Here is a 26,468-nt window from a genome sequence, read left to right as displayed (position 1 = left end):
AAAATGCCATGCCACACCTCTGAGTCTCTAGACCAATCTCAGAATGCCACACCATTGACAGGTAGATCTAAATAAGCCAGTCAGGGCTTCTCTTTTTAAACAGTAGCTTTAAGAAACCTCAAGGTGAACTCAGGTTGAAAACAGATAGGTGGATGAGAAGATCAAAGCAAGAACATAAAAAGCCTCAATGGGCATAATTCACTATTTATTTATTTAACATATTTTTATACCACTCAAAACTTATGTCTCTGGGCGGTTTACAACAGATCAAAACAACATTAAAACATGGTTAAAAACAAAACAAGAAATTTAAAACACAACAATTTAAAAAAATTTAAAACAATGCTCTAAAGCAACATTAAACACGATCAAAACAGTATGAATTAAAAGCCTAGCTTCACTTAAGAGTGAAGAGCATATCCATTCGTCTCCAGGAAAGGTCTGATCTGTTTAGCAAGTCACTGGGGAGGAGCCACCATTGCACGGTAGGGTTCAAAGAACCCGGGCCACCAATGAAAAGGGCCACTGGTGCCCTCTGTGCATGTGATGTTATGTGCAATGGGGGTGAGGCCCGATAGCCAGAGGGCCCACCTCAACACCCTCAATCACATTTCAAGCCAGCATTTGCTGACTGGAAGCATTTATTTCCCTTTCTCTTGCTCGCTGGAGGGAGAGAAAGGGAAATAAATGCGGCCAACCACTGGCTAGAAATGAGCTTGGGAGAGTTCACATGGTTCTCCCAAGCCTGGGCCATGCCCCTTTTGCATGTAATATCACACACAAAGGGGCTGTGGCCCGGGCGCCAATGAGCCCATTCGAGCTCTCCCAAGTTCATTTCCAGCTAGTGTTTGGTGGCTGGCTGCATTTATTTCCCTCTTTCCCTCAAAAAACCTGCTTTTTCACAGCTTTTGCAATATTCCTTGTAGGCAGAGAACAGAAGAAATGACTTTCTAATTCAGCCAGCATGGCCTTTCCTGGATCATAACCAAATAAATCAGTCATAAGCAGAAGTGCTGGGCATATAAGAGAGCAGCTGAGAATATCCAAGTGCACATACTAATTGGACATAGGGAAGCCTGATTAGGTACATGTGTTGCATGCAATAACAGTAGACAGGTCATAACTTAAAGCAGGGGTGGGCAAACTTGGCCCTCTAATTGTTGTTGAACTACAATTCTCATCATCCCCAGCCACAATAAATTGTGGCTGGGAATAATGGGAGTTGTAGTTCAATGACAGCTGGAAAGCCAATTTTGCCCACACCAGAATTAAAGGAATATGGGGAATAAGTAAGGTATAGGGGCAGAAATCACAGGTTCTACAAGCCTGTAATGGGAATGTTTTCTATAGGAACACTGTCAGCTTTCAGATTTTAAAAAATGCTGGAATCTGCACATCATCTCAAGTGATCTTAAAATCTGGAGCATAGATGAACATAGGAAACTGCCTTCTGCTGAGTCATACCAAGATGTCCATCTAGGTCAGTACAGTCTGCAGTGTTTCTTGAAGGATTTTTTTCCTCGGCCCTACCTGGAGATACCAGTACTGAACCTGGGACTTTATGCATGCAAAGCCGGAGCTGGGTTTCCCCATGTCCATTGCGGGAGTGGCAGCCGAGGACACAGACACCACCTCATCACCGGAGAGGTGCCCCGGACCCTGAAGGTGGGGGAACTCTGCTTCCCTGGATCCTCTCAAGAACAGGTTCTGCGGCCACCCCTTCATCTGAGCTGTCCACAAGTGAGAGCTGGTCTTGTGGTAGCAGGCAGGACTTGTCCCCTTAGCTAAACAAGATCTGCCCTTGTTGCATATGAATGGGAGACTAGAAGTGTGAGCACTGTAAGATATTCCCTTCAGGGGATGGAGCCACTCTGGGAAGAGCATCTAGGTTCCAAGTTCCCTCCCTGGCTTCTCCAAGATAGGGCTGAGAGAGATTCCTGCTTGCAACCTTGGAGAAGCCGCTGCTAGTCTGTGTAGACAATACTGAAATAGGTGGACCTGTGGTCTGACCCAGTATATGGCAGCTTCCTATGTTCCTATGAGGAGAAGGAACACTAAGGGACCGGGATGCCACTCCTACTCCCAAGGAGATTTCTTTGCTCACAACCTCAGGCAGTGGTGTATCGGGGGGAAACGGCGCCCAGGGCTGGTCGGCCCTGAAATGGCGCCCCCCCCCCCGCCGCCCCCTCGGCCCCCACATACCTGGCGGCAGCGCGGTGTTGGGGATGGCCTGTAGCGGGCTGAGCGGCAGCACGGCGGGTCGCCCGCGGCATTGGCGATGGCCTGTAGCCAACTGCGGCGCCGGGCCAGCAGGCAGGCTTGGTGCCGCTCTGCAGTAGTCCTCGGCGGGCAATCCGCCGCGCCGCCGCTCGGCCCGCTACAGGCCATGCCAACGCAGCGGGCGACCCGCTGCGCCACCGCTCGGCCCGCTACAGGCCATCGCCAACGCCGCGGGCGACCCACCGCGCCGCCACTCGGCCCGCTACAGGCCATCGCCAACGCCGTGGGCGACCTGCCACGCCGCCGCCTGGCCCGCCACCGCCAAATCGCCGCCATAGGCCCGCTGCCACATTCGGCAGGCGATCCAGGGGGGTGCGGGGGGAGCCACTTTTTGGCGCCCCCCCACGTGACCTGCCAGGGTGGCGCCCGGGGCACGTGCCCCCCCTGCCCCCTATAGTTACGCCCCTGACCTCAGGTAATTAACAATTCCTCCCCAGAAAGTCTCTGAGCTCGGAGGATCCCAGCTTCACTACCACCCTAGGCCTCAGGCAGCAGGAGGCATCACTGTCTTGCCATTGCACATGCCTCGGGACTAGAGTATATTCATTCATTCATTCATTCATTCATTCATTCTTTGTTTAATATATATCCTGCCTGACTCCAAAGGCTCTAGCACAGTGGTTCCCAAACTGGGAGCTTCCAGATATTGCTGAACTAAAACTCCCATCAGCCCCAGCTACAATTTACTGTGGCTGGGGGTGATGGGAGCTGTAGTTCAGCAACATCTGGAGGCTCCCAGTTTGGGAACCTCTGCGCTAGATGGTTCACTAAAGTAAATACAATCAAAGCAAAATAAAACAACCATTAAAACAACCATTTAAAACATTCACAGATTACTAAAAGCCAGGCTAAAAAGAGGTGTCTTAAGTGCTCTTTTTGGCACCGTGGGGAAATGACTTGATTATAAAGCCAGACGTTTCCAATTCGAATCCCTACTGGTATGTTTCCCAGACCATGGGAAACACCTATATAGAGCAGCAGCAACGTAGGAAGATGCTGAAAGGCATCATCTCACACTACGTGGGAGATGGCAGTAGTAAGCCCCTCCTGTATTCTACCAAATAAAACCACATCGCTCTGTGGTCGCCAGGAGTGGACACTGACTCAATGGCACACTTTACCTTTAAAGATGTGGAATCACGAATGGCTATAGAGAGTGCATTCCAGAGCCCAGGGGCAACCACAGAGAAGGCCCAGTCCCGAGTCGCTGCTAGACAGGTTGGCGGCATCTGGAGACAAACTTCTCTCGATGAGCTCAATGTGTGGTGGGGATCATGCAGAAGAAGGCACTCTCCCAGGTAACTCCGTCCTAAGCCATTTAGGGCTTTAAAGGTCATTACCAGCACTTTGTATTTTGCCCAGAAACCTATTGGTAGTAGATTAGTATAGTATTATCTAACATCTTAAAACACACCTTTTTAAGGAGGCTTTTTAATATCAGTATTTTGTTATATCTGGTAGGTTCTTTAGCTTCTTTAGCTTTTTATAATTTTCAGTTTTAATTTGAACCTAATAATTGTTTTTAATCTGACTTTTAAAAAAATATTTCTTGTATCTGTGTCTATCTTATTGTTGTAAGCTGCCCCAAGCAGTATTGCACTGGATGGGCAGGGTATAAATATTTATTATTTATTATTTATTTACACAGTCAGGCAGGTGTTATTGACTGGTTTGTTTTATCCAGACATCGAGTCCTTCCCAAGGACCTGGGATGGCTGAATTTTATTGTCAATGTTGTTCCTGTCGTTATAGATATCATCGCAGAATATAGGCTGTTCCCAGTAAAGTTGCTTTTTGTAATTGGTTGGTGGTGATTTCTGTGGCCCCTATGGTGTTGAGGTGCTCTTCAAGTTGTTGTTGTTGTTATTGGTAGTAGGTAGTTGGATAGTATAGCCCTTTAACTGAGAATGGAGATCTTCCAGGGAGGTGGGACTAAGGAATACTTCCCAGCCTTAGTCGAATTCAGACCATTAGCATCCCAGGTCATAGTTTCTCGATGTGTAGTATGTGTCCCTTTGGGTGTACATGAGACAAAGGCAGTGGGTGGGGAAGGAAGCCCAGCATGGAAGACAGAGGGAAGAATGCTGGTTTGCTTTGGCTGCTTGGTCTTGGCTTCTGGTTATTGCCTGGAATTAGTCTTGCTTTCTCTCCCACACATCTCTTTGAGCCTCCTTTTTTGTTTCTCTATCTTGCCCCTTCCTTCTCTCAAAGTGATGGGGAAAATTTATATTTTCCAGCAGTAATTTGGTGTGGCAGTGTGTTTCATAGCACTAGGCCCAGCCCTTCCAGTTTTGTCCTATGGACATCCACACTCAAGTTGTGCACCCCTGGTGTAATTTTTTCAGAAGTTAGGGAATTCTTGCTATGTAAAAAGTTGTGAAACACTGCTTCAGGTTACCGTCTCCTTGATCTAAGCCAGGCCTACTCAATTTAGACCCCCCGCCAGCTGTTTTTGGACTACAAATCCCATAATCCCAAGACACAGTGGCCAATAGCCAGGGATTATGGAGTTGTAGGCCAACATCTGCAGGAGGGCCAAAGCTGAGCAGCCCTGATCTATGCTAACCTAGTATTGTCTCTGATTCCCAGAGTGCCGCTGACCATGGTGCTGACTTCCACTCCATTCCAGTGCCTGCCTGATGATCCACGCAGTCCAACCCTACTCCAGATCGAAGGCCCTTCCCAGTCAGAAGCCTGCACTTCTGAAGAGTGGCTCCTTTGCAGGTGCTAGACATGCATAGGAAACCATCCATGTTTCAGACTCAAACTTCAAGAGCATATAGAAAGATGGTCTGGTTAAGTGCTCTGCATTTATTAAACCTCTTTCTCTGGAGATTCCCTCCCCGCCTGAACCTGAGCATAATATTTAGTGTTCTCATATATGCATCTGGGGAAAACCGTTTTTTCAAGACTTTAAGCTTTAATTGGTTTAATTAGTATATTCATCCACTAAAGCAGTGGTTCTTAATGTGGGGTCCCCCAGATGTTGCTGAACTACAACTCCCAGACACAATAAATTGAACAATTGTTAGTCTCCGTTAAGAACCACTGGACTAAATATTTGATTAATTAAGCAGTGGGGAGTGATATTCAATAATTGTCACCATCAGTGTGTATAGACAGAAGGGGTTTTGCAGGGAGAGCAGGCTTGACCCACTCTCCCAGCAGACGATCACTCACCCCTCCTCGGGCGGGTAGATCACCTGCCCAGATGAGTGGTGGCTTGGCTCTGGTGCTCCCGCGCCCGGCCGCAGCTTTCCTGGCAGCTTCGGGGGTCAGGTGAAGGAAAGTGCCATTGTGAGGCACCTTGCCCCCCGGATGCATATGAATGGGAGACTAGAAGTGTGAGCACTGCAAGAGATTCCCCTCAGGAGATGAAGCCGCTCTGGGAAGAGCAGAAGGTTTCAAGTTCCCTCCCTGGCATCTCCAGGATAGGGCTGAGAGAGATTCCTGCCTGCAGCCTTGAGGAAGCCGCTGCCAGTCTGTGTAGATAATACTGAGCTAGATAGACCAAATAGTCTGACTCAGTATATGGCAGTTTCCTATGTTAATTCCTTCCTATGTTAGCCCCAGTAATGCACCACACTAGTGCACAGTGCATTCCTGGGGTCCCCCTCTCCCCTGCGTTCCCGAGTGTGCCCGTCATGGCTGAGCAGCCATGGCAGACACACAATCCATAAACCTGTACTGTAGGCACGCTCACACCCAAACCCTGGCTTAAGTGGCAGGCTTCGTAAGCGGGCTTGCTCTCGAGCCGCGTGGCTCCCATTTCTGCAGATGAGTGGCAGAAACCAAGCTAGGCTCCCTTAGCCCAGTTTCTGCTGCTCATGAGAATCGCCTCAATGAGCCACAAGTTAAATAAGGCTGATTTGTTCAATTTTTGAGATTGCTTTGGTTCTAGATACATTTCCGTAACAATGAATGAAGAAGAAAGTATTAAAACAACCCAAATTCCCCAATTTTGTAAACCCACTAAGAAGTTGCAGAAGAACTAGGTTGAATTTTGGCAATGTTCAGAGTGAGGGTGTGTATTATGAAGATGTGGCAAAATCCCCTAGAATTCCCTCCACATCCTATTGCTTGGGTGGCCAGCTTTTATCCAGAATGCCTGGCGACAATGCTACATCACAGCACAGAAAATAATGACCGAGAGCAGCTCCAGCAAGTGTCACCCCATCTTTAAAAATAACCCCCCACAAAAATGCAAAAGAATTGAGATAGTTTCATTCCTGAGCCCCCCACCCATACAAATCCAAGCCAAACTTTCAAAGGTTTGGCCCAGCCCTAGAAAATGTTAGTGTTGGTTTTTCCTTCTAACAAGCAGTAGTTTTTGTTTATTAAAATGAGATATTTGAGAAAGTATATCACAGCTTACAAAGAGGCATGTATATTGCCATTATGTATTATGCAAATATCACATTGCTAATTGGTGCCTTCCGAGCCCCCGGTGGGAGCAAAGTTAAATATATTTTCCATCTATGACTGAAATAATAGATTTCATTTTTCATCTATGCATTAAATCCCTGATTTCACCACTCATTTATCATGTGGCTTTTACAAGACAAATGATATATCAGTAACAAATTCTGTAACTGACATCTTTAATATTTTTTAAAAAACAATATGATTTTGGAAAGGAAACCTTCATGAAAATGCAGCCATGAAGAAAGGGAGGACAAGGGGAAATGGAAGAAGAGAAGGAAGAAATGTGGATAATCCAATGGAAAAAAGAAAGGGTCTCATTCAATCATTGATGAAAAACTTGATCTAGTTTCGCTCCAGCTATGGGCTGATGGGACACCAAGGAGCAATACAATGAGCTTGCAAGGGAGAGGCTGATCCCAAAGAGCTGCTTGGACAGTGGTATTGGGGGAATCTTGCCATGCTTAAAGTGCCTAGAGATGTGGAAGCCAGGAAGGAGAGCTGGTTCTATGGTAGTAAGCATGAATTGTCCCTTTTGCTAAGCAGATCCGCCTTGGTTTGCATTTGAATGGGAGACTACATCTGTGAGCACCATAAAATTTTCCCCTTAGGGGATAGGGCTGCTATGGGAAGAGCATCTGCATGCAGAAAGTTCCAAGTTCCCTCCCTGGCATCTCCAAGATAGAGTTGAGAGAGATTCCTGCCTGCAACCTTGGAAAAGCTGCTGCCAGTCTGTGCAGACAAAACTGAGCTAGGAGGACCAATGGTCTGATTCAGCAGAAGGCAGCTTCCTATGTTCCTATGAAGGCTAGCGGGGTGGGGACTAGAAAATAATAGGCAAAACCAGAAACAACAGGGGGATTCTCTCTTTTTTTGGAAAAATGTCCCCCACCACCAGTTTCCCCCCATGCCTTCATATCTCTACTGGAACCCCAGTAATTTGACAAATAGAGGTCTCCTACCTGGCGTGGTGGGTGTGGCTCCTGGTAACTGGGAAGGATCTTGAGGACGACACTTCCGCTGGCATTTTTCAGCATCTCCTGCAGGGCCCGTGGGTCACTGCCCACCTCTTGCCCATTCACCTCCTTGATGATGTCACCCACATGCAGCAGCCCCTGCTGATCAATCATGCCACCATGCAGGATGCGTGCAATGACCAGCTCACCTCGCTCCACGCGGAAAGTCACACCCTGGGATGGGAGGCACAAAGGAGACATGGGGGTCAGCACCATACTGCTGTGTGTGATGGAGAATATCGAGCATTTGTGTATGGAAGGCTTTGATGGTTTGTTTCCCTCTTGTATACCCAGAAGCAGGCGTGGTCAAAGGTATTGTGTAACCTGAGGCAAGGTGCCAAATGCTTCCCTACCCTGCACCTCTGGTGGGGGCCAGCTTCCTTTCAAAACCAACCCTTGGAACCTTAGAGAGGGGTGCAGAGCGGAGGGAGGGAAGAGGGAAGGTGGCCAGCAGCCTCCTCTTCTTTCTTTGTGCTTCTTGCAAGCTCTGCAAGGAGTGTGAGTGTCACTCCTTGCAAAGCTTGCAAGGGTCGGACTGGTCCCAAAGAGCTGCTTTGATGGCGGCACTGGAAGGAATCTTGCCACCCTGCTGGCGGCTCAATAGTCTCTCACCTAAGGTGACTGCTTCACCTTGCCTCATGAAACATAGGAAGCTGCCGTATACTGAGTCAGACCATCGGTCCATCTAGCTCAGTATTGTCTGCACAGACTGGCAGCGGCATCTCTAAAGTTGCAGGCAGCAGTCTCTCTCAGCCCTACCTTGGAGATTCCAGGAAGGGAACTTGGAGCCTTCTGCATGCAAACATGCAGATGCTCTTCCCAGAGTGGCCACATCCCCTGAGGGGAATATCTTACAGTGCTCACACATGTAGTCTCCCATTCAAATGCAAACCAGGGCAGGCCCTGCTTAGCAAAGAGGACAATTCATGCTTGCTACCAGGAGACCAGCTCTCCTCCCAGAACAGCTGGTCTCTTCTGGGAGACCAGAATGCCTCTGCCCAGAAGCATCCCTCATCCATCTGTCATGAAGTATGAACATTCAATGAAGTTGTCACAGCATCTTTCACTTTCATAACCTGCAAGGTCCTTTTCGGTTGTGGCTCCTCAGGTTTGAAACATCCTTCTGGAAGAGCCTTGCTGTCCCCCCTCTCTCAGGGTTTTTAAAAAGCTTCTGAAGACCCTTTTTTAAAAAAACAGGCCTATTAATGTTTTATCAGCAGCTTATACCTGGTGAGTTTTTAAATATTTAACCTTCAACTTCTAAAGTGTGGTTTTAGCTGAGTGATGCTTTTAGTTATTTTTTATTTATTTTATTGTGATGTTTTACTATTTTGGAGAGCTGCCCCAAGCAGTATTGCACTGGAGGGAAGGGGTGTAAATAAATCTATGATGCACAACAGCATATTAAACACATGTATTGCTTAACCACCCTGAGCCATTTTTGGAAGGGCGGTATAGAAATAGAATGAATGGATGGATGGATGGATGGATGGATGGATGGATGGATGGATGAATTCACACACATCACAACACATCACCACATTCTGGGGCATGATATATTTGTGCCATGGGTCTCTGTACTGAACAAGGAAGGCACCTCACCCCGAGTGACCACCAAGACCAGGAGAGCTGGTCTTGTGGTAGCAAGCATGACTTGTCCCCTTAGCTAAGCAGGCTCTGCCCTGGTTGCATATGAAAGGGAGACTTGATGTGTGAGCACTGTAAGATATTCCCCTTAGGGGATGGAGCCACTCTGGGAAGAGCAGAAGGTTCCAAGTTCCCTCTCTGGCATCTCCAAGATAGGGCTGAGAAAGACTCCTCCCTGCAACCTGGGAGAAGCCACTGCCAGTTTGTGTAGACAATACTGAGCTAGATAGACCAATGGTCTGACTCAGTATATGGCAGCTTCCTATGTTCCTATGAAATGTGCACATAAGTGGGGAGTATGTAAATCTTGTGCTAAGGAAAGTTAGATTCTCCAGCCTTGATAAATTATTCAAACTGAGCTAATTTCAGATAATATATTCTGCTTCTCATATCCATGGGCAAGGACAAAAATGATGTAAGGCATTTCATAGCATATTCATTCCTGTGAAGAAGAGTTAAAGGAGCTGGGTATGTTTAGGAAGCAGAGAAGAGGACTATGGGGAGATATGATAGTCATCTTGAAATATCTATATAGGGCTATCACATAGGGTCACACAGAAGAAGGAGCAAGCTAATGATCTAGAAGTTGGAGTAAGCTGTCAAGTGGCCAAATTTTCAGATGACACCAAACTATTTAGGGTAGTGAAATCCAAAACAGATTGTGGGGTGGTTCTCACGACCAACAAAAATCAGGCTAGGAGAGCCTAGCCTGATTTTTGTTGGTCGTAAGAACCACCGAGCTCGCAGCCGAGCCCGGTGGTTCTTGAGCGGGAAACCTGCTCGAGAACCCCTGGTAAAAAGCAGGTTTGCGGAGCGAGCGCTTCAGCAAACCTGCTTTTTAGGCTTGTGAGTAGCCATGGCGCGGCTTCGTGCTGCACCAACTCACGAGTAGACCCCCGGCCAGGAGGCGAAAAGCCACCTCCCGGCTCGGGGGTCTCCCCAGTATGCCCTGCGCACTTGCGCAGGGCATATGGGGGCTTGCGGGGGCCACTCAGCCCCCGCTCCCCCACCCCCCGCCGGCTCTGTCACGGGGCCGGCCATCGTGTGGGCGGCCAATTCGGCCGCCCAGCGCTCCCTGCTCGCTCATGAGCGGGGAGAGCGGGCTTAGCCTGCTCTTCCCGCTCACCCGTTAAAACCGGGTCTCCCTGATCATGAGACCCAGTCCTGTATGGAGCTCCAAAAGGATCTTTCCAAACTGGAGGAGTGGGCTACAAAATGGCAAATGTGGTTCAATATAAGCAAATGTAAAGTGATGCATATTGAGGCAAAAAAAACAAATAACCCCAACTTCATATATACGCTGATGGGATCTGAGCTCTCTGCCACAAGATGTGGTGAAAGTCACCAGCCTGGATGGCTGTAAGAAGAGCTTAGATAAATTCATGGAGACACATCTATCAATGGCTACTAGTCTGAGGGGCCAGATATAGGCCACCTTCAGCCTAAAATGTTTCTAAATACAACTTGCAAGGGAGCATCAGCATGAGAGAGGGCATGCCCTCAGCTCTCGCCTATGGGCTTCCAAAAAACATCTGGTGGGCCACTGTGTGAAACAAGAAGCTAAACTAGATAGGCCTTGGGTCTGATCCAGCAAGGCTATTCTTATGTACCTTTTAACCACTGCAGTTCCTACCCAGCTCCCCTCTGGTTTCTGAGATTTCAGATATAGAGAAGCAATCTTGATTTCTGTCTGTGAAAGGGTTAAAATGATGCAAGAATGCAAAGATATAATATTCATTCCCAGTGTGAAAGCAGTTAGAAATTAAAAACCTGCTGCTTTCTTTCATAGTCAACATATAGCAGACTGGGGAAAAATTGCATTGGGGTGGAATTGCCATGCAAAAGCCATGCAAGATTCAGAGTTTTTAGAATAATAATTTGAACTAATTTTGGAATAATAATTCTGCTTGTGGGAAATTTTGGAAGGATTTCTAATGTTCTGATGCTACATTATCAAATATTCCAACTAAAGGTGTTGGTTAGACTTCCTGTGCTTGGAAACAGGAGCCCAAGGTGCTGTAAATAATGCTAATAGGTGATGACTTGTCAGCATTAAAAATGGAGTTGGAGAGGAATCTAGAGGCCATAGCACTCACCAGGCAAGCTGCATGGCCCCAAAATTCTTCTCTAGCTCAGATTTTAACCCAAGCCAAAAAGGAATTCCTTTCCTCTCTTCCTCCCACTTATCCACAGCATGATCCTCCAAACCCCCAGGCTGTTGGTGATACTTCAGCCAAATTCTGCTCGAGAAGAAAAGACTAGCCATGGAAAATCGTTTGGCTTATTTCCAAACCAATCTGATTTGTGTCATAGGAACTCACCCATAACTAAATTCCAACTAGTATCAAATGTTTTTTCAAACTGATGTCCAAGAACCTTTCAGTCCTCATCCCCAACCAAAATGAGGCCAAAGTATATGTGGCTGCATTCAGTTACATTCGCCTCTTGTAAGCTTTGCCTTTTCCTTCCCTTTGTGGTCCCCTGTCACTGGCAGTTTTTAGATTGTAAGCTCCTTGTGGCTGGGCTCCTTTTTCTTGCTATTGCCATGCAGCACCGATGGGGTTATATAAATAACAACTAATACTTATTTTTTATACTGGTCAACTACATATTCACATATAACGTTTCTAAAATAAAACCCAGTCAAACCCACAATAACCTGAGAGTTGCTTACCAAATGTTCCCCAGCGGTCTTACGAATCCCCACCATGCGCACAGCATCTGGAGGTACTGGCTGGTTGTTGAACATGGGGTCCAGGACAGGACTGGGTGGTGGAGTCTCGTAGCTCTTGGAGGCAACAGAATCATGGGTTTCTAGGAGAGACTGAGAAGTAGGTGCAGCCAGGGAAAGAACAGATGGAGAAGGGAAGACAATGAAAAAGAACGTCAGATGTGGCTTGGTCAACCAAGACCCAAGATAAATAAAACATAAGGGAAGTCGATCCCTCTTAAGCACACCAAAACATTTCAGAATTGGATTTCCACCCAACTAACCTGATCTCAGACAGCAATTCCCTACTCTTAATCTACGTTCCAAATAATGAGTAGCATTCAGACTAAGTTAGTCATGATCAGGAACCACTGGACTCAATGCAAAAGTTAGTCATTAACTTCCATTAATTTCAATAAAACCTTGAGTATCCCTGCAAGATGGTATGGACCAGCATGGCAGGCCATCCCTTAGATCTCCTGGGGATGGCATGAATTGGAGCTTTACACCATTAGTTCCAGAACATACACATGAATACAGCATAGGACATACCAGAGTCCATTATTTATTAAATCTCCCTAGTCTAAGTTTGCCTATACTCTTAACCATGATACACTTCTGTCTTCTAGACAGATCCATGGCATAGACTGCATTCTAGTCATGGCCCTCCCTAGAACATTACTGATTGAGATAAGTCTGTGTCCGAAGCTACAAAGAAGTATACTTCCTCTGCAGTGATGTTTTCCATAACCACAGGTAATATAGACTGGATTCAGTCCAGCAAGACTCAATTCTCAATTCACACACACACACACAGTTGAACGACCAGCTCTTAACAAGTGCTGAACGGTATGGAAAACGTGAAAGCTTGGCTACGTGCTAGAACATTTCGAAAATATTCATAATTTTGCTTTTGAAATGTGACTAGGTTTAAAAACAAATCTCAATCTTAAGACAGGGGACGAAGAAATACACCCTTGGGGCATTATAATCAAACACTTTCGAGCTCCCGGGATGCTCTGATATGCCCCTGCTGCACTCTGCCCCAATTCAATCATGTTTGGGGACAAGAAGCATATACTTCCTTGGGGAGGGTAAAGTTGCTGAGTTGCCAGTGGCTGCCACTGTATATATCTGCAGTACAAATTAGCAGGTTTTGTTGGCATTGCAGCCAAGTGGAAAGCCACGTCCACATCAGAGCTCTTTATTTCATTAAAAAATCATTTGCAATTTGTCTCTCTTTGTTCCTTTGGTTCCTCTTGCTGCTCTTTGTGCATTTGCACTCCATTTGTTCAAAGCGCAGCACAGGAATTACTCTCCACTCCCATAACCCCTAAATTTAATAGCACTTATAACAGGAGCACTGAGAAAACCAATCAAATGGCATCATAATAAATCCATTTTTTAAAAAAAACAACAACTTGAAAACCCCACCCCTCACCTCCAAATTCCTTTCAATTTAGACACACATATCCTCAACCCCAAATTGTTTTACATCCCCATGTTCTGAAGGGTAAGCGAGTCAAAACACACCCGTAGTAAACAGGCTGCAAACGAGTGGGCCAACTGAAAGTCTCTGAACCTGGCTATTGTGAGGTCAGACCAGGCAGGAATCAGAAAGCATTTTTTCACAGAAAAGCATTATAAAGACAGCAGGTGGGTTCAGATGACCCACTTCAAGTACATTGGAGGGAAGCGGCAGTTCCCGGCAAGCAAGCAGTCCCACCACTGGCTGGCACTTCCACCGCTGTCTGTGTTGTCTGAACCCAATGATGTAGGGTTGATAATGTCGGGTTCCCTTTTGCCATCTGACATTTATAACCAACATCTGAAGTTGGGCGGAGAATGTCAGGTGGCAGAGAGGACCCAATATTGTCAGCCCAACACTGGCAGGTTCCAATGACAGTGAGAGTGGCAGAAGCACCCATGAGCAGTGGGAGCTTTTCACTTGCCAGGAACCATCACTTTCCTCCTACTCAATTACAGTGGGTCTGAGCCCACCCAGTACAACAACAAGAAGAGCTGGATTTATAGCCCACCCCAGCTCAAAGGCTTAAGGCAGGTTACACAAACACACACATACACACACACATACACACTCACGTTAAGATGAAATAAACGAAGAACTCCCCAGACTTAAAACTCCTCCCTGACCACTCTGTCCTTGATCACCAAAAGCTAGCCAACCCTCCCTAACAGGTCCGATATCAGAGGGCAACAGTCTTGGCCAGATGTCAAAAGCCCATACCTAAGACCATCCTGTGCGAATAACCTTGACACGGTGGTGGCAGAGTGATTTACTTAGGCTCTACCCAGGTAGGAGGGGGCCCTTGGATGACAGTGTGTCAAGGGCTTCCTGAAACCTGGAGCCAGCCCTCCCACCACACAACAGTATTAACAACTAGTTTTTTTCAGCCCATTATAATAACGGGCGCTAGGTTTTGGTTTTTTTCCTTTTTGCCTTCTTCCTCCGCGCCCCCCCCCCGCCTCTTGATTAAGGGCCGAATCAGCCCAAACAATTGTCGCTGCTGCCGCCGCCCGCCCACCCTCCCAGCTGCCCAAGTCCTCCTCCCCCCCCACATGAATAAGGGCCAAATCGGGCCAAACAGTAGCCGCCGCTGCCGCCCGCCCGCCCAGCTGCCCAAGTCCTCCTCACCCTGTAAGGCCCGCGTCAGTCGGGCCTTTAAAGTCCATATTCTGAGTAGAAGAGAGGAGCTCGCATACAGAGCTCCTCTCTCTGCAAAGGCTCTGGCCGAACTGGCGCTTTGGGCGCAAAGGACGCCTGTTGCGTCCTTTGTGTCCATAGCACCAGTTCGGCCAGAGGCTTTGGAGAGAGAGGAGCTCTGTTTGCGAGCTCCTCTCTTCTTCTCTGAATATGGACTTTGAATGTCCGACTGACGCGGGCCTTAGGGGTTAGGTGGACTCGGGCAGCTGGGCGGGCGGGCGGTGGCCGCGGCGGCAACTGTTTGGCCTGATTTGGCCCTTATTCATGTAGGGGGGGGTTAAGGAGGACTCGGGCAGCTGGGCGGGCGGGCGTCGGCGGCAACTGTTTGGCCCGTTTTGGCCCTTGTTCATGGGGGGGGGTTAAGGAGGACTCGGGCAGCTGGGCAGGCGGCGGCAACTGTTTGGGCCGATTTGGCCCTTATCCATGTGGGGGGGGTTGAGGAGGACTCGGCCAGCTGGGAGGGAGGGAGGGCAGGCGGCGGGCGGCCGCGGCGGCAGTTCTTTGGGCCGATTGGGCCAACATGGCAGCACGGCCGCACCCTTTAGCCTTTTATGATATAGGATATCAATATATTGCATACAGGGCTATAAAGTAGGGATGTGCAAGGAATGACATTTGTGTTCCGTTCCAAGCTCAGAATGGAAAGCAAATGCGCAGAATATTCTGTTGGAACAACTGGTCGAGCTCGGAACCACCAATTGAGCATGGAACAAAATGGTGCTTGGAACATTCAAAACATTCAAAGTGCCATTTTGAACTCCAAAATAGCACTCTTCTAGTCTCTGCACACACGTGGCAGCCATTTGTGTGGTGGTGCAGACCACGCAAATGGCTGCTGTGCATGTGCAGAGGCCAGAAGAGCGCCATTTGGAGTCCAAAATGGTGATCAAAACACTCGGAATGTTCCGACTTGGAACATGGTCGTTCTGTTCCGAGCTTGGAACAGGCCCTTCATTTGAAATGGCCTGTTTAGATTCAGAATGTTCTGAGCTCGGAATGTTCTGTACATCTCTACTATGAAGGCTCATGATGCAGCCACATTGCTGACGCTAAGCAGGTCTGAGTCAGGCCAATGGCTGAATGGGAGACCTCTAGGAAACCCCTGTATGCCACCCTGAATTCCATAATGGAAGAAAGATGGGATGGAAATGTAAGAGACAATGAACAAACAGCATTACCCCAATGCCTCAGATATCTCTATATCGTGGCATAAATCAAGTTTCCTGCGCTGAAAAATATAGTACTGTAGATCCCAAGCACCTCGCACCATTCATTTTTTCTATTGGACAAGACTGCTCAGCTGAGTACAGAACGGCCAACCCAATATCCACTACCAAGTCTTCCCCCAGCCCCATTGGGGAAAAAATGATTAACCTCCAACACACACAAACAAAATGTCTGCTTGTTAGTTAATAGAGTAAATCTGGCAGTCTTTGAGTGAAAGGCTCTCTCTCTCTCTCTCTCTCCCTCCCTCCCTCCTTCTAGGGTTGCCATGTCCCCCGGAATTTAGGGTAACCCCCGGAATTTTGGCTCCTCCACCCGGCTTTAAATTCCACCCGGGTTTACATGGATTTCAAATGCGCTGCCCGGATTGCCCAGATTTTACTCTGGATTCGATCACATGGGAGGGCAAAGAAGGAGGGAAAACTATACAAATCTGTCAAATAAATAAATAAATTCAAATTAGTTTCCACATACTTTGCATAATATGCAAATTAGGCCACCCGGATTTGAGAAGCTTGAATATGGCAACCCTCCCTCCCTCTGTCTCTCTACACACACACAACAGACCTGTTTGCACTCGAATTCCTTCCTAGACCCAAGTGAACTCCCATTCCTTCCAGGGCTGTGCCCAACACACCTCGAATGAGCCCCAGCTTGCTCAATAAATGGGGCAGAAGCTCTCCCCAGAAATCTTGGAGTATCTCCTTTCCTCTTCCCCCTCTGCCCCTGTCCCTCTTGGAAGGAGTTTTGTCTCCTACCTGGAAGTGAGGCTCCTGCAGGATGTGAACCAATTCAGCAGCGGTACTGTCTTGCTGGGCAAGGCGAGAGATGTCTTTGAGAATCTCCTGCACCAGCTCCAAGTTGTTGTCCCTCACAGCTTCCAGCTTCGTCTCCTCCAGTCGCTCGTGAGCCTGCAGGGTGAAAGAGGGAGGATTAGAGGCTCACATAAACAAACAAAGCCCCGCTAACCCTTTGTCCTTCCACACTGGCTGGCAGGGATAGCCAGGGATGCTGGAAATCTCCCAGGAAAGAAAAGGGACCTAAGAGGTTTCCATAGATTCTCCAAGAATGACAGGTCATGTTCTCCAAGTTATAGTGGGAAAAAGTGGTGGGGTGGGGTGGGGTGGCGTTAACCCACTCCAGAACTAAATAGCATCCCTCAGTGGGTGTCTGCCAGGCTTGGAGAAACTCAACAGTTCTTTCAACAGCCAAAAAGAAAAGAAAAAAGGATCGGGTGTGTTGAGAACAGCATAAAGGAAAAGGATTAGAGCTATTACTCACAGACACACACTCAACCCACTTGCTCCGATACCAAGCAACCAGCATTGCCAAACAGATCACAGCCTCCCCTGGTCCTTGAAGGAGCGCAGCCAGAAATCAAAAAGGCTTTTTCCCTAAGAGGAACAAGCAGCTGCTCCAGATGAGCCTCAAAGAGGGCTGTCCGAAGGGAGGCAGACACAAAAGAGAATGGGCTAAAAATAAAATACTCTCAAACAGAACATTAGCATTGCCCACTGAAGTCAGCAAGAAGAAGAGCGGGGTCGGGGGGAGGCGTCCTATGAGTCAGTTCTGAGGCCCATTTTCACTGCCAGGGGCAGCACTGGAAGGTTTGGATACCTTTGCATGGATATCTTTGTCCAGACAAGCCCTATTCTATATAGGGGCATGCAGGGACACAGATTATATTTAGCTTCTGGAGTGTTTGGTCCCTCAATCCAGGAATTTTATTGCAGCTTCCACTATTGCAGCTTCCACTCAGGAGCATCTCCTGAGTCCCAAGTAGGTTTTTTGTTTCCCCTCCAAAAACCAAAACAAACAAGCCCTGAAAGTAGCTACAGGAAGCAATTAGGATCAGAGGAATAGTAGCAGGGAGGAGAATTTTAACCCTTTCCCTTCCTGCCATTTTTCTGCTCAAAAAAAATCAGACACACACACACACCTTTCTCATCCATTGGGTTCTAATATATTCTCCCCTGCAATGAGAAAAATCAGATGTAAGGAGGTGATTTCATGGTACTGAAGAGTGGCAAGAACAAAAAGGGTAAAGAAACCCGTGGTGGTGCAAATGGCCTCTGCTCATGCGCCGAGGTCACGAAAATGGCCTTTGTGCATGTGCAGAGGCCCGAACGGGGCCGCAATTGTCCTGGGCTGTCATTCAGGAGACCAGCAGGACACTTGGAGAAGCCCCTGCTGCCACCCTTGCTGCATCTAAAGACTCTCTTCCACCACAGGCTTTAAATTAAAGGTACTTTTGCTCTAACCCCCACCATGAGCCCCTGGTGACGCAGTGGTAAAACTGCCGCCCTGTAACCAGAAGGTTGCAAGTTTGATCCTGACCAGGGGCTCAAGGTTGACTCAGCCTTCCATCCTTCCGAGGTTGGTAAAATGAGTACCCAGAATGTTGGGGGCAATATGCTAAATCATTGTAAACCGCTTAGAGAGCTCTGGCTATAAAGAGGTATATAAATGTAAGTGCTATTGCTATTGCTATATGTTAGGAAATCCCCTTAACTTGTAAAGGGGAATCCTCGCCGGCTTCCCCTTTACAAATATACCCAAGAACCAGCCCACGAACCAGTTCGTCCCAGTTTGATGGCTGAACCAGACCTGACCCGATTCGTCTAAGCCCGAAGCTGGACTAGGCCAAGTTGGTTTGAATTTGGTCTGGATTCAGACTGAACTGGACAAAACAGTTCTGTGCCTATCCCTTTCCTAAGCATGGCTTCCTGAATAATTAATTATTAGGCCTGTGCATAGCTTTGGCCAAAGGGAAACACTCTGCACAGTCCCATTGGACTATGGGGTGGAGGTGAGTATTCCCACTGTGCAGTGCTCCATTTTGCTCCGTGCTGGTGAGCCTCCTTTAAGGGAAATGGAGTCCTCTTGAGCCCCAGCACCATCTTGGAAGCCACACATGGAATGCTTGGAACAGGGGCGGAGCCACCATTGGGCGAACGAGTTCAAAGAACTCGGGCCACCACCAATCAGGGGTTGCGAGCGCGGCCCCAGACACATACCCCGTGTCTGATGTCAGACGCAGGGGGCATTATTTCGGTCCCAAACTGGGCCCCGCGGCCCTATTTGGAGCCGAAATCAGCCCGTGCTGCATTGGCAGTGCAGCCGGAGTGACTCTCCCTGCCTTAAAGGCAGGGGAGCCGCTCCTGGTTTTGCTGTCAATACAGCAGGGATGATTGATCTCCCAAATGGGGCCACGTGGCCCCGTTTAGGAAAGAGATCGGCCCGCACTGCATTGGCAGTGCCTCCGGAACGGCTCTCTCTGCCTTTAAGGCAGGGAGAGTTGCTCTGACCCATGCTGCCCAATGCAGCGCGGGCAGATCTCTCTTCCAAATGGGGCCGCGCGGCCCCATTTGGGAGGGAGACCACACCCCCGCGTCTGACATCAGGCGCAGGGGTGTGGCTAGCTGGGCCCCTGCATCTGATGTTAGGAATAGGGGCGGGGCCAGGGGGACACAGCGGCAGCCACACACGAGCCATCGCCAGCCTCCCTACACTGCTGGTTCAGAAGTAGTTATTTCCAGCACATTTCCCATACAACTCTATGGGGAACATGCTGGGAAGTATTACATTTCTGAGTGCTCTGTGCATGCCTTCCAAGATGGGACAACAAAGGGGCTTAATCAGCCCTGTGCAAAGAACAGCATTGTGCAGAAGTCAGTGTGGTGTGAAATGGCTATCACCCTGAAGGGTGCTTTGGGGTGGTGTTGTTTTTTGCCCAAGTGATCCCCTGTTTAATAAATAGTGAAGATCACTGGCATAGGACTAATATAACATATGGAATACTGCAAACGAGGTGAGGCAGGTGGCTACTAGGGAGAGGGCCTTTTCACTGGTTGCACCCCAGAGAGTTTCACCTGGCTTCACCACTTTGCTTTTAGATGCCAGGTAAAGACCTTTTTGTTCACTCAGGCCTTTTAAATTTTAAATTTATTTATTTTTTTAATTTTGATCGGATTGGAATGGATTTTTTTTTAAAAAAAATCTCTCTTAAAATGTTTTTGTATTGTATTTTGTATTTTCTCTCCCCCCCCTTTTTTTGTCTGTTATGATTCAATGTGTTTTTTAATCTCATATTTTAATGTTGTAAGCTACCCAGAGAACAATTTGGTATGGGATGGCTAGCAAATCAAGTTAATTGTTATTATTAGCTGCATGACACGCATGCAACCATACTTAAGGGCTGTGCTCATGATCCTAATAAGGATAAGAGATGCATCCTACCTGGTTCTGTTTTTTGCTCATGTGCAAGTTAAAAAAACAAGCTCAGAGGCACCAGCAGTGATTGTGTGCAAAGCAGCCGCTGGGTTTGAGGGTTTTCCATCCTACCTCGTTAGCGAACTGGGTAAAGCTGATGGGTAGGAGGGAGCCCTCTGACCCAGCCACTGCTTAGCACATAATCACTGCCAGAGACTCCGACCTTGTTCTTAACTGTCATGAGTGGAAAATGGGAGCGCACACTGTTCCCAAACAAGCACAGGATGTGTCTCCTACCCTATTCATCACTGCAAGAACCATCTTTTAGTATTTGACAATACAGGCAGTACTGACAGCTGACATGCAAGTGTTGTTGTTTTTAAATGTATTTTAATTGGTTTTAAATAGTTTAATCATGTTTGAATTGTTTTTATATTGTTTTTAGCATTGTTTTGGGTTTTATGTCTTTTTTAAAAGTTGCCTCTGGATGGGGCAGTTTATAAATGTAATAAATAAATAAATAAATGAGTTGTTTTCAAACTTCCTACTTTTCCATGTCAACTCTTGAAAACACACCTATATCTTCAGGTTTTTTAGTTTATAATGTTTTGGGGTTTTATTGGTGGTTATTTTAATTTGTTTTATATGATTTAAGGTTTTAATTGTTGTGTTTTAATTTGTAAACTCCCCAGAGATTTTATATGGGGCAGTATATAAACGCAATGAATAAACAAACAAACTTGACCATCATGGAACTGCTGCATATTAAAAGAGAATTCTGTGGTGTGTTCTAAGATGCACATTCACACAGGGCTCTGTTGGGCCTCTCCACTGTGAATGGAGAGTTAACTCTGGAAGAGCCACCTAATGGCACAGCGGGGAAATGGCTTGACTAGCAAGCCAGGGGTTGCAGGTTTGAATCTCCACTGGTATGTTTGCCAGACTATAGGAAACACCTATATCAGGCAGCAGTGATACAGGAAGATGCTGAAAGGCATCATCTCATCCTGCACGGGAGGAGGCAATGGTAAACCCCTCTTGTATTCTACCAAAGACAACCACAGGACTCTGTGGGCGCCATGGCACACTTTACCTTTTCCTCTGGAAAGTAGCCACCACTCCCCTTGTGGCTGCACATTGTAAGGGATGAGCAGTAGGAGAGGGCTGGCTGTCCTCTTAGGAAAACATGTCCACCATTGCCAGTCTTCTAACTGAGGAGCCCCTAATGCGCTTCCAAATAACCCAGGATTGACCAGTTTGGAAGCCACTGGTCTATGGCATTTGTCTGGGGTTGATGTTTGGCATGCAACAGGGTCTGGTACCTGACAGTTGCTGACATCCTAACACTGTGCTTGTGATGCACTAGTACAGGGGTTCTGCAATAAATTGCAGCTGGGGATGATGGGAGTTGTAGTTCAGCAACAGTTAGAGAGCTAAGGTTGCCTACTCCTGGTGCTCTAGCTCAGGGGTGTCAATCGAGCAGTGGGCCAGATGTGATTCCAATGCACCTCTGGAGGGCCGCACACAGCCTCGCACCGCCTTCTGTTGCCTCGTGCTGCCTTCCATCTTCCTCCTCCTCCCCCTTCTTCCTCTCACTCTCTTCCTCCCTCATTCCCCTGCCACTTAAATTAGCTGAATCCACTATTTTTACACCAGAATATGCTCAGGGAATTTTTTAAAAAAAGAAATTCTGAACATAATAATCATATTTTAACTGTTATTGTTCTCAACAGATTTTTAACACTCAATAATCAGATCAATAATTCCAAAGTAACATCATGCCCCAAGAAGAGCATAACTTATCTTTCCCTTTCCTCCTCCCTTACCCTCCACTCACCCTTCTTCTTTCTCCTCCTCCCCCCTCATCTTTGTCACTTCCTTTCTTCTTCTTCCTCTTCTTCTTCCTCCTCCCTTGCCCAGAGAAAAAGTGCCCCCCACTGTCTTCTGATTTCCCCCCTCCCCCCCTTTATTTCCCCTCTTCCTCTTCTGTGCTAGCACTTTGGGCAATGAAAAGCCACCATGAGGGAGGAGGAAGGGAGGAGAGTAGCAGTGGTGGAGGAAGGAATCAACTCACAGCTTCCACTGCCATGCACGGTGTGGTGGAGAGAGATAGAGAGAGAGAGAAATAGAAATACTGCTGCTGCTGGGGAGAAGAAGGATGCTGCCAGTTGGAGGGAAATAAGAAGATATGTCGCCTCTTCAGCAGCAGCGGGAGAAGAAAAGCAGTGGTGGCGGGTGGGCGGTTTGTTCCAGCTTCACTTGGGCGGGTCAGTTGAGCTCAATGGGCCTGATTCAGCCCATGGGCTAGCACTTTGACATCCTGGCTCTAGCTAGTTGTGCTAAATAAAGCGCTTGCATTCCAGACTGGAGCTGCATTAGTGCAAACATGTTTGTGCTTGCATAACAAGGTGCCACAAACTGTGGCACACCTCATTTGTTTCACAAGGAGCTTTTGCACAATAGCACAGAAGCACAATTCTGAAAATCAATATGGCTGAGTGCAGCTACACAATCTTCTTGCACTAGTGCATGCTTTGTTTGTTGTGCAAGTATATCATTAGTAAGGGTGTCAGTCAGCGTTTGCTAGTTGACATCAATGGTATTTATTTTTTAATCTCATAGTATGTGATAAATAGCAAGCTACAGTAATTAGTATGTGAGAGAGTATTAGACAGTCGAACAGCTTATGAGATTCCACATCTGAAACCCACCAAAATCAAAGCTACCAAGAGAGAGATAAACAAGTGTAGACCTTCTGAATTTCAAGATCCTTTTCCATTCAAATTGCCGACTTGCAAATATTTGCATTTTCACATTCCAGAGCAAAAAAGAAAGCCACTCTGCACATAGGTTTTGTTTTTTTTGTTTTTGTCTTTTTTGCATGTCCCAGGGATTTATTCTTTGATTTAAAAGCCTGGTGAATTGACATTAAGCCATTTATAAAAGCAGGCATGTACAAAAATGGACGAGTATTGAAGCTCACTGGGTTAGTAAAGGACAACCCAAGGAAACTCAGCCCACAAACATTATGCCTTTGAAGAGCAGTCAGGCCATGGAAAGAAAATGTTTTTTAAAAGAATGTTTTTGGGAAGCCTCAAGCACACCTGGATGTTATGATTGTGGAGAGATGACAAAAAGAGATCAGACCATTGCACTATAGGCTGGACAAGAATCCATGGCATTCAAAAATGGCAGGAAGATATTAGAAGAAAAAATGGGAAGTACTTCCCAAGCACTTCACTAATGGAATCTGACTGACTGGAGAGATTGTGGAATCTCCATCCCTGGGCGCTTTCCAGATTACACCCTACAACAGTATCACTATGAGTCTGTTAAGTGTGCATCCATACTGCCAGTATCTCAACATCGCAGTCCCTGCACTGTCAGAAAGGTGCCGTTCACATTCCCGATGCCTTCTTTTGGGTTTTATCTTTGGATTACAGTACTACAATGTTGTAAAAACAAACAAACTGTATTTTCCTGTTGTAGGATGGTTCGTGCAAGCTAGAAAAGACTGCTCCCCCTGCTGGTGACTTTGCACAACAATCTTTATTTACAGTTTGAAGACGATCCTGCCAAACCAAAGTAAACTACCGCTGAACAACAGTAATCTGGAAAGTGCCCTGGAGGCCTTCCAAGACCTGCCTTAGACTGTCCCATTTTGGACAGGTTCTTGAATTAGACAATCCATTAGAACTTTTCCAGCACTTTGGTTCTATGAAGAGCACTCAACAAGCACCTGGAAGTATGTTCTTCTTTATTATTACTTTACACATTCCAGGCTGGGACCTGGCATTGAGAACAGACTCTGCATCCATGCTCCACTAAACTTGCTCAAATTGACTGCTAGAAGATGTGGCAAAATCACCCATCAACATGACACCACTTCAACTTTAGCAACCCCATAATCAAGAGGAAAGGATGTGGAAATGTGTGTCTGTGCATGTGCAGAGATAGGGGACGATAAATGTACAGAAAGAAACTTCCTTACATGAGGTGAAGGAGAGCGAAAAGGAGCATAGAGTGTATCGTCAGCTAAACCAAGGGCTTCCAACCTTGAATCCCCAAATGTTGTTGGACTACAACTCCCACCATCCAGGCCGTTGTGGCTGGGGATGATTGAAGTTGTAGTCCAACAACACTGGAGGATCCAAGGTCAGAAAACCCTGAGCTAAACTATTTAGCAAATGGAATAGGAATAAGATTAAGAAGGAGTAAGCAATGCAGCAGGGATGGGTGGAACTGAAGATGCAGGTTCTGGTTCAGCTACTGTCCCGTATCCAGCTGCCCCATTTAACTGTACCTTAGCCAATGATCTTACTATTGGACTCTCCATGAGGCCACGGAGAAAGATGAGATCCAGATCCCCTGCTCCCATGGAGTTGGGGAGGTCACTGAGGTTGTCCAAGACCTGTTGCATGGCTGTATAGAGAAAGGAGGACAGTGTTAGTATTTTTTTTTTAACAGAATATTAAGCAAGCAAGCAAACGGGTAAACATGTAGCCAGAGTCATTTGCAGGGGAAAACATTAAGCTTAAATGGCCATTTAAACAACACCTCATTTGTTATGAATGAAGTTGCTTGAGAGTCCCAACCTGCTTTGGCAATCCTCCTCTGTGTGCCCTGCAAGATACAGCAGGTGGGCATGAGAGGTGGGGAAGGGAGGGAGGGAGGGAAAGAGGGAGGGAGAGGGATAAAGAGCGGGGAGGGAGGACTTTCTCAGCAGTGGTGTCCACATTATGGAACTCCCCACCAGTATTCCCTCTAACAGCGATTCCCAGATGTTGTTGACTACAACTCCCAGAATCCACAGCTGCAATGGCTTTTGATGGACTTTATGGGAGTTAATGGTGCAGCGGGGAAATGACTAGACTACAAAGCGCCAGCAGTTGCCGATTCAAATCCTCGCTGGTATGTTTCCAAGAATATGGGAAGTCAGGAATTAACTATGGAATAGCCTGGAATTATGTTTCCCAGACTATGGGAATGGGAAACACCTATATCGGGCAGCAGCGATACAGGAAGATGCTGAAAGGCATCATCTCACACTGTGCGGGAGGAGGCAATGGTAAACCCCTCCTGTATTCTATCAAATAAAAACCACAGCTGTGGGCGCCAGGAGTCGACACCGACTTGACAACACATTTTACCTTTACTGAACACCACCTGGAAATCCCTGCTAGAGGGAACACTGCTCCCCACTTAAAGAGGTACACTTGGCCCCATCTCTGTTCACTTTTTGATGGACAGAGAAGACCACAGGGAAGGTTCCAGACTAGTGTTGCATTTGCATCATGTGAGAAAATACAGGCCTCTATGTGGTTTGCTCCTCCACGTTGCTCTACTGCGAACCTGCTCAACCTAGGCCCGCCCCCCACGGACTACTTTTTGGACTACAACTCCCATTATCCCCAGCCACAGTGGCCAATAGCCTGGAAGGGTTATGGGAGTTGTAGGCCAACATCTACAAGAGGGCCAAAGTCGAGCAGCCCTGCTCTACTGCTAGTGGATAACTTGGCACAGGACTATTTATTTATTTATTTATAACATTTTATATCCCGCTCTTCCTCCAAGGAGCCCAGAGCGGTGTACTACATACTTGAGTTTCTCCTCACAACAACCCTGTGAAGTAGGTTAGGCTGGGAGAGAAATGACTGGCCCAGAGTCACCCAGCAAGTCTCACGGCTGAATGGGGATTTGAACTCGGGTCTCCCCGGTCCTAGTTCAGCACTCTAACCACTACACCACTCTGGCTTGTATGAGCTTGTGCTGTAACTAGCTAGTGTTTCATGTTGCACTAGGGCAGGGGTTCCCAACCTGAGGTACTCCAGATGTTGAGGACCCCTGCACTAGAGGTAGTTCAACATTTCCCATTAGCATAAAGCTGTACAACCTGGGCCCTCCAGCTGTTTTTGGACTACAACTCCTACCATCCCCAGCCACAGCTGACAATAGGAATTATGGGAGTTGTAGTCCAACATCTGCAGGAGGGCCGAAGTCATGCTGCCCTGAGCTAGCACAAGAACTAGTCTGGAACAAAGATTACTTTGCACGGCTTCCTTGCACCCCACCCTTATGCTATCACAATGCTAGTCTTTCTGGACCATGCTCCGTGTTATTCCAGCATGCTGAATTAACTCTGTCCTCCTATGTACATAGTTTTAAACCGCTACTCCCATTTTTATTTGGTTGTATCCAAAGGAAGTGAATCTTAACACTCCGTTGAAATAAA

General features: G+C 47.1%; 1 protein-coding gene across 11 annotated transcripts in view; it reads right to left on the bottom strand.

The window, feature by feature from the left end:
• MPP2 (MAGUK p55 scaffold protein 2) overlaps positions 1 to 26,468 on the bottom strand; it is an 81,592-nt gene that overhangs the window by 27,969 nt on the left and 27,155 nt on the right. For 7 of the 11 annotated variants that reach the window (XM_053259277.1, XM_053259281.1, XM_053259278.1 and 4 more), the window contains 4 exons: positions 24,540 to 24,658; positions 16,783 to 16,935; positions 12,040 to 12,189; positions 7,665 to 7,892 (listed from right to left, as the gene is read on the bottom strand). In XM_053259277.1, coding sequence (XP_053115252.1) covers positions 7,665 to 7,892; positions 12,040 to 12,189; positions 16,783 to 16,935; positions 24,540 to 24,658 — 650 coding nt within the window. The remainder of the gene's footprint in view (positions 1 to 7,664; positions 7,893 to 12,039; positions 12,190 to 16,782; positions 16,936 to 24,539; positions 24,659 to 26,468) is intronic. The other 4 variants (XM_053259280.1, XM_053259286.1, XM_053259284.1 and 1 more) reach the window with 1 other exon arrangement.

This window comes from Hemicordylus capensis, chromosome 6, assembly GCF_027244095.1.
Source record: "Hemicordylus capensis ecotype Gifberg chromosome 6, rHemCap1.1.pri, whole genome shotgun sequence".
NCBI classification, from domain to species: domain Eukaryota; kingdom Metazoa; phylum Chordata; class Lepidosauria; order Squamata; family Cordylidae; genus Hemicordylus; species Hemicordylus capensis.
The sequence above is the reverse complement of the archived record's forward strand: the minus strand, read 5'-3'. Positions and strand labels throughout refer to the sequence as shown.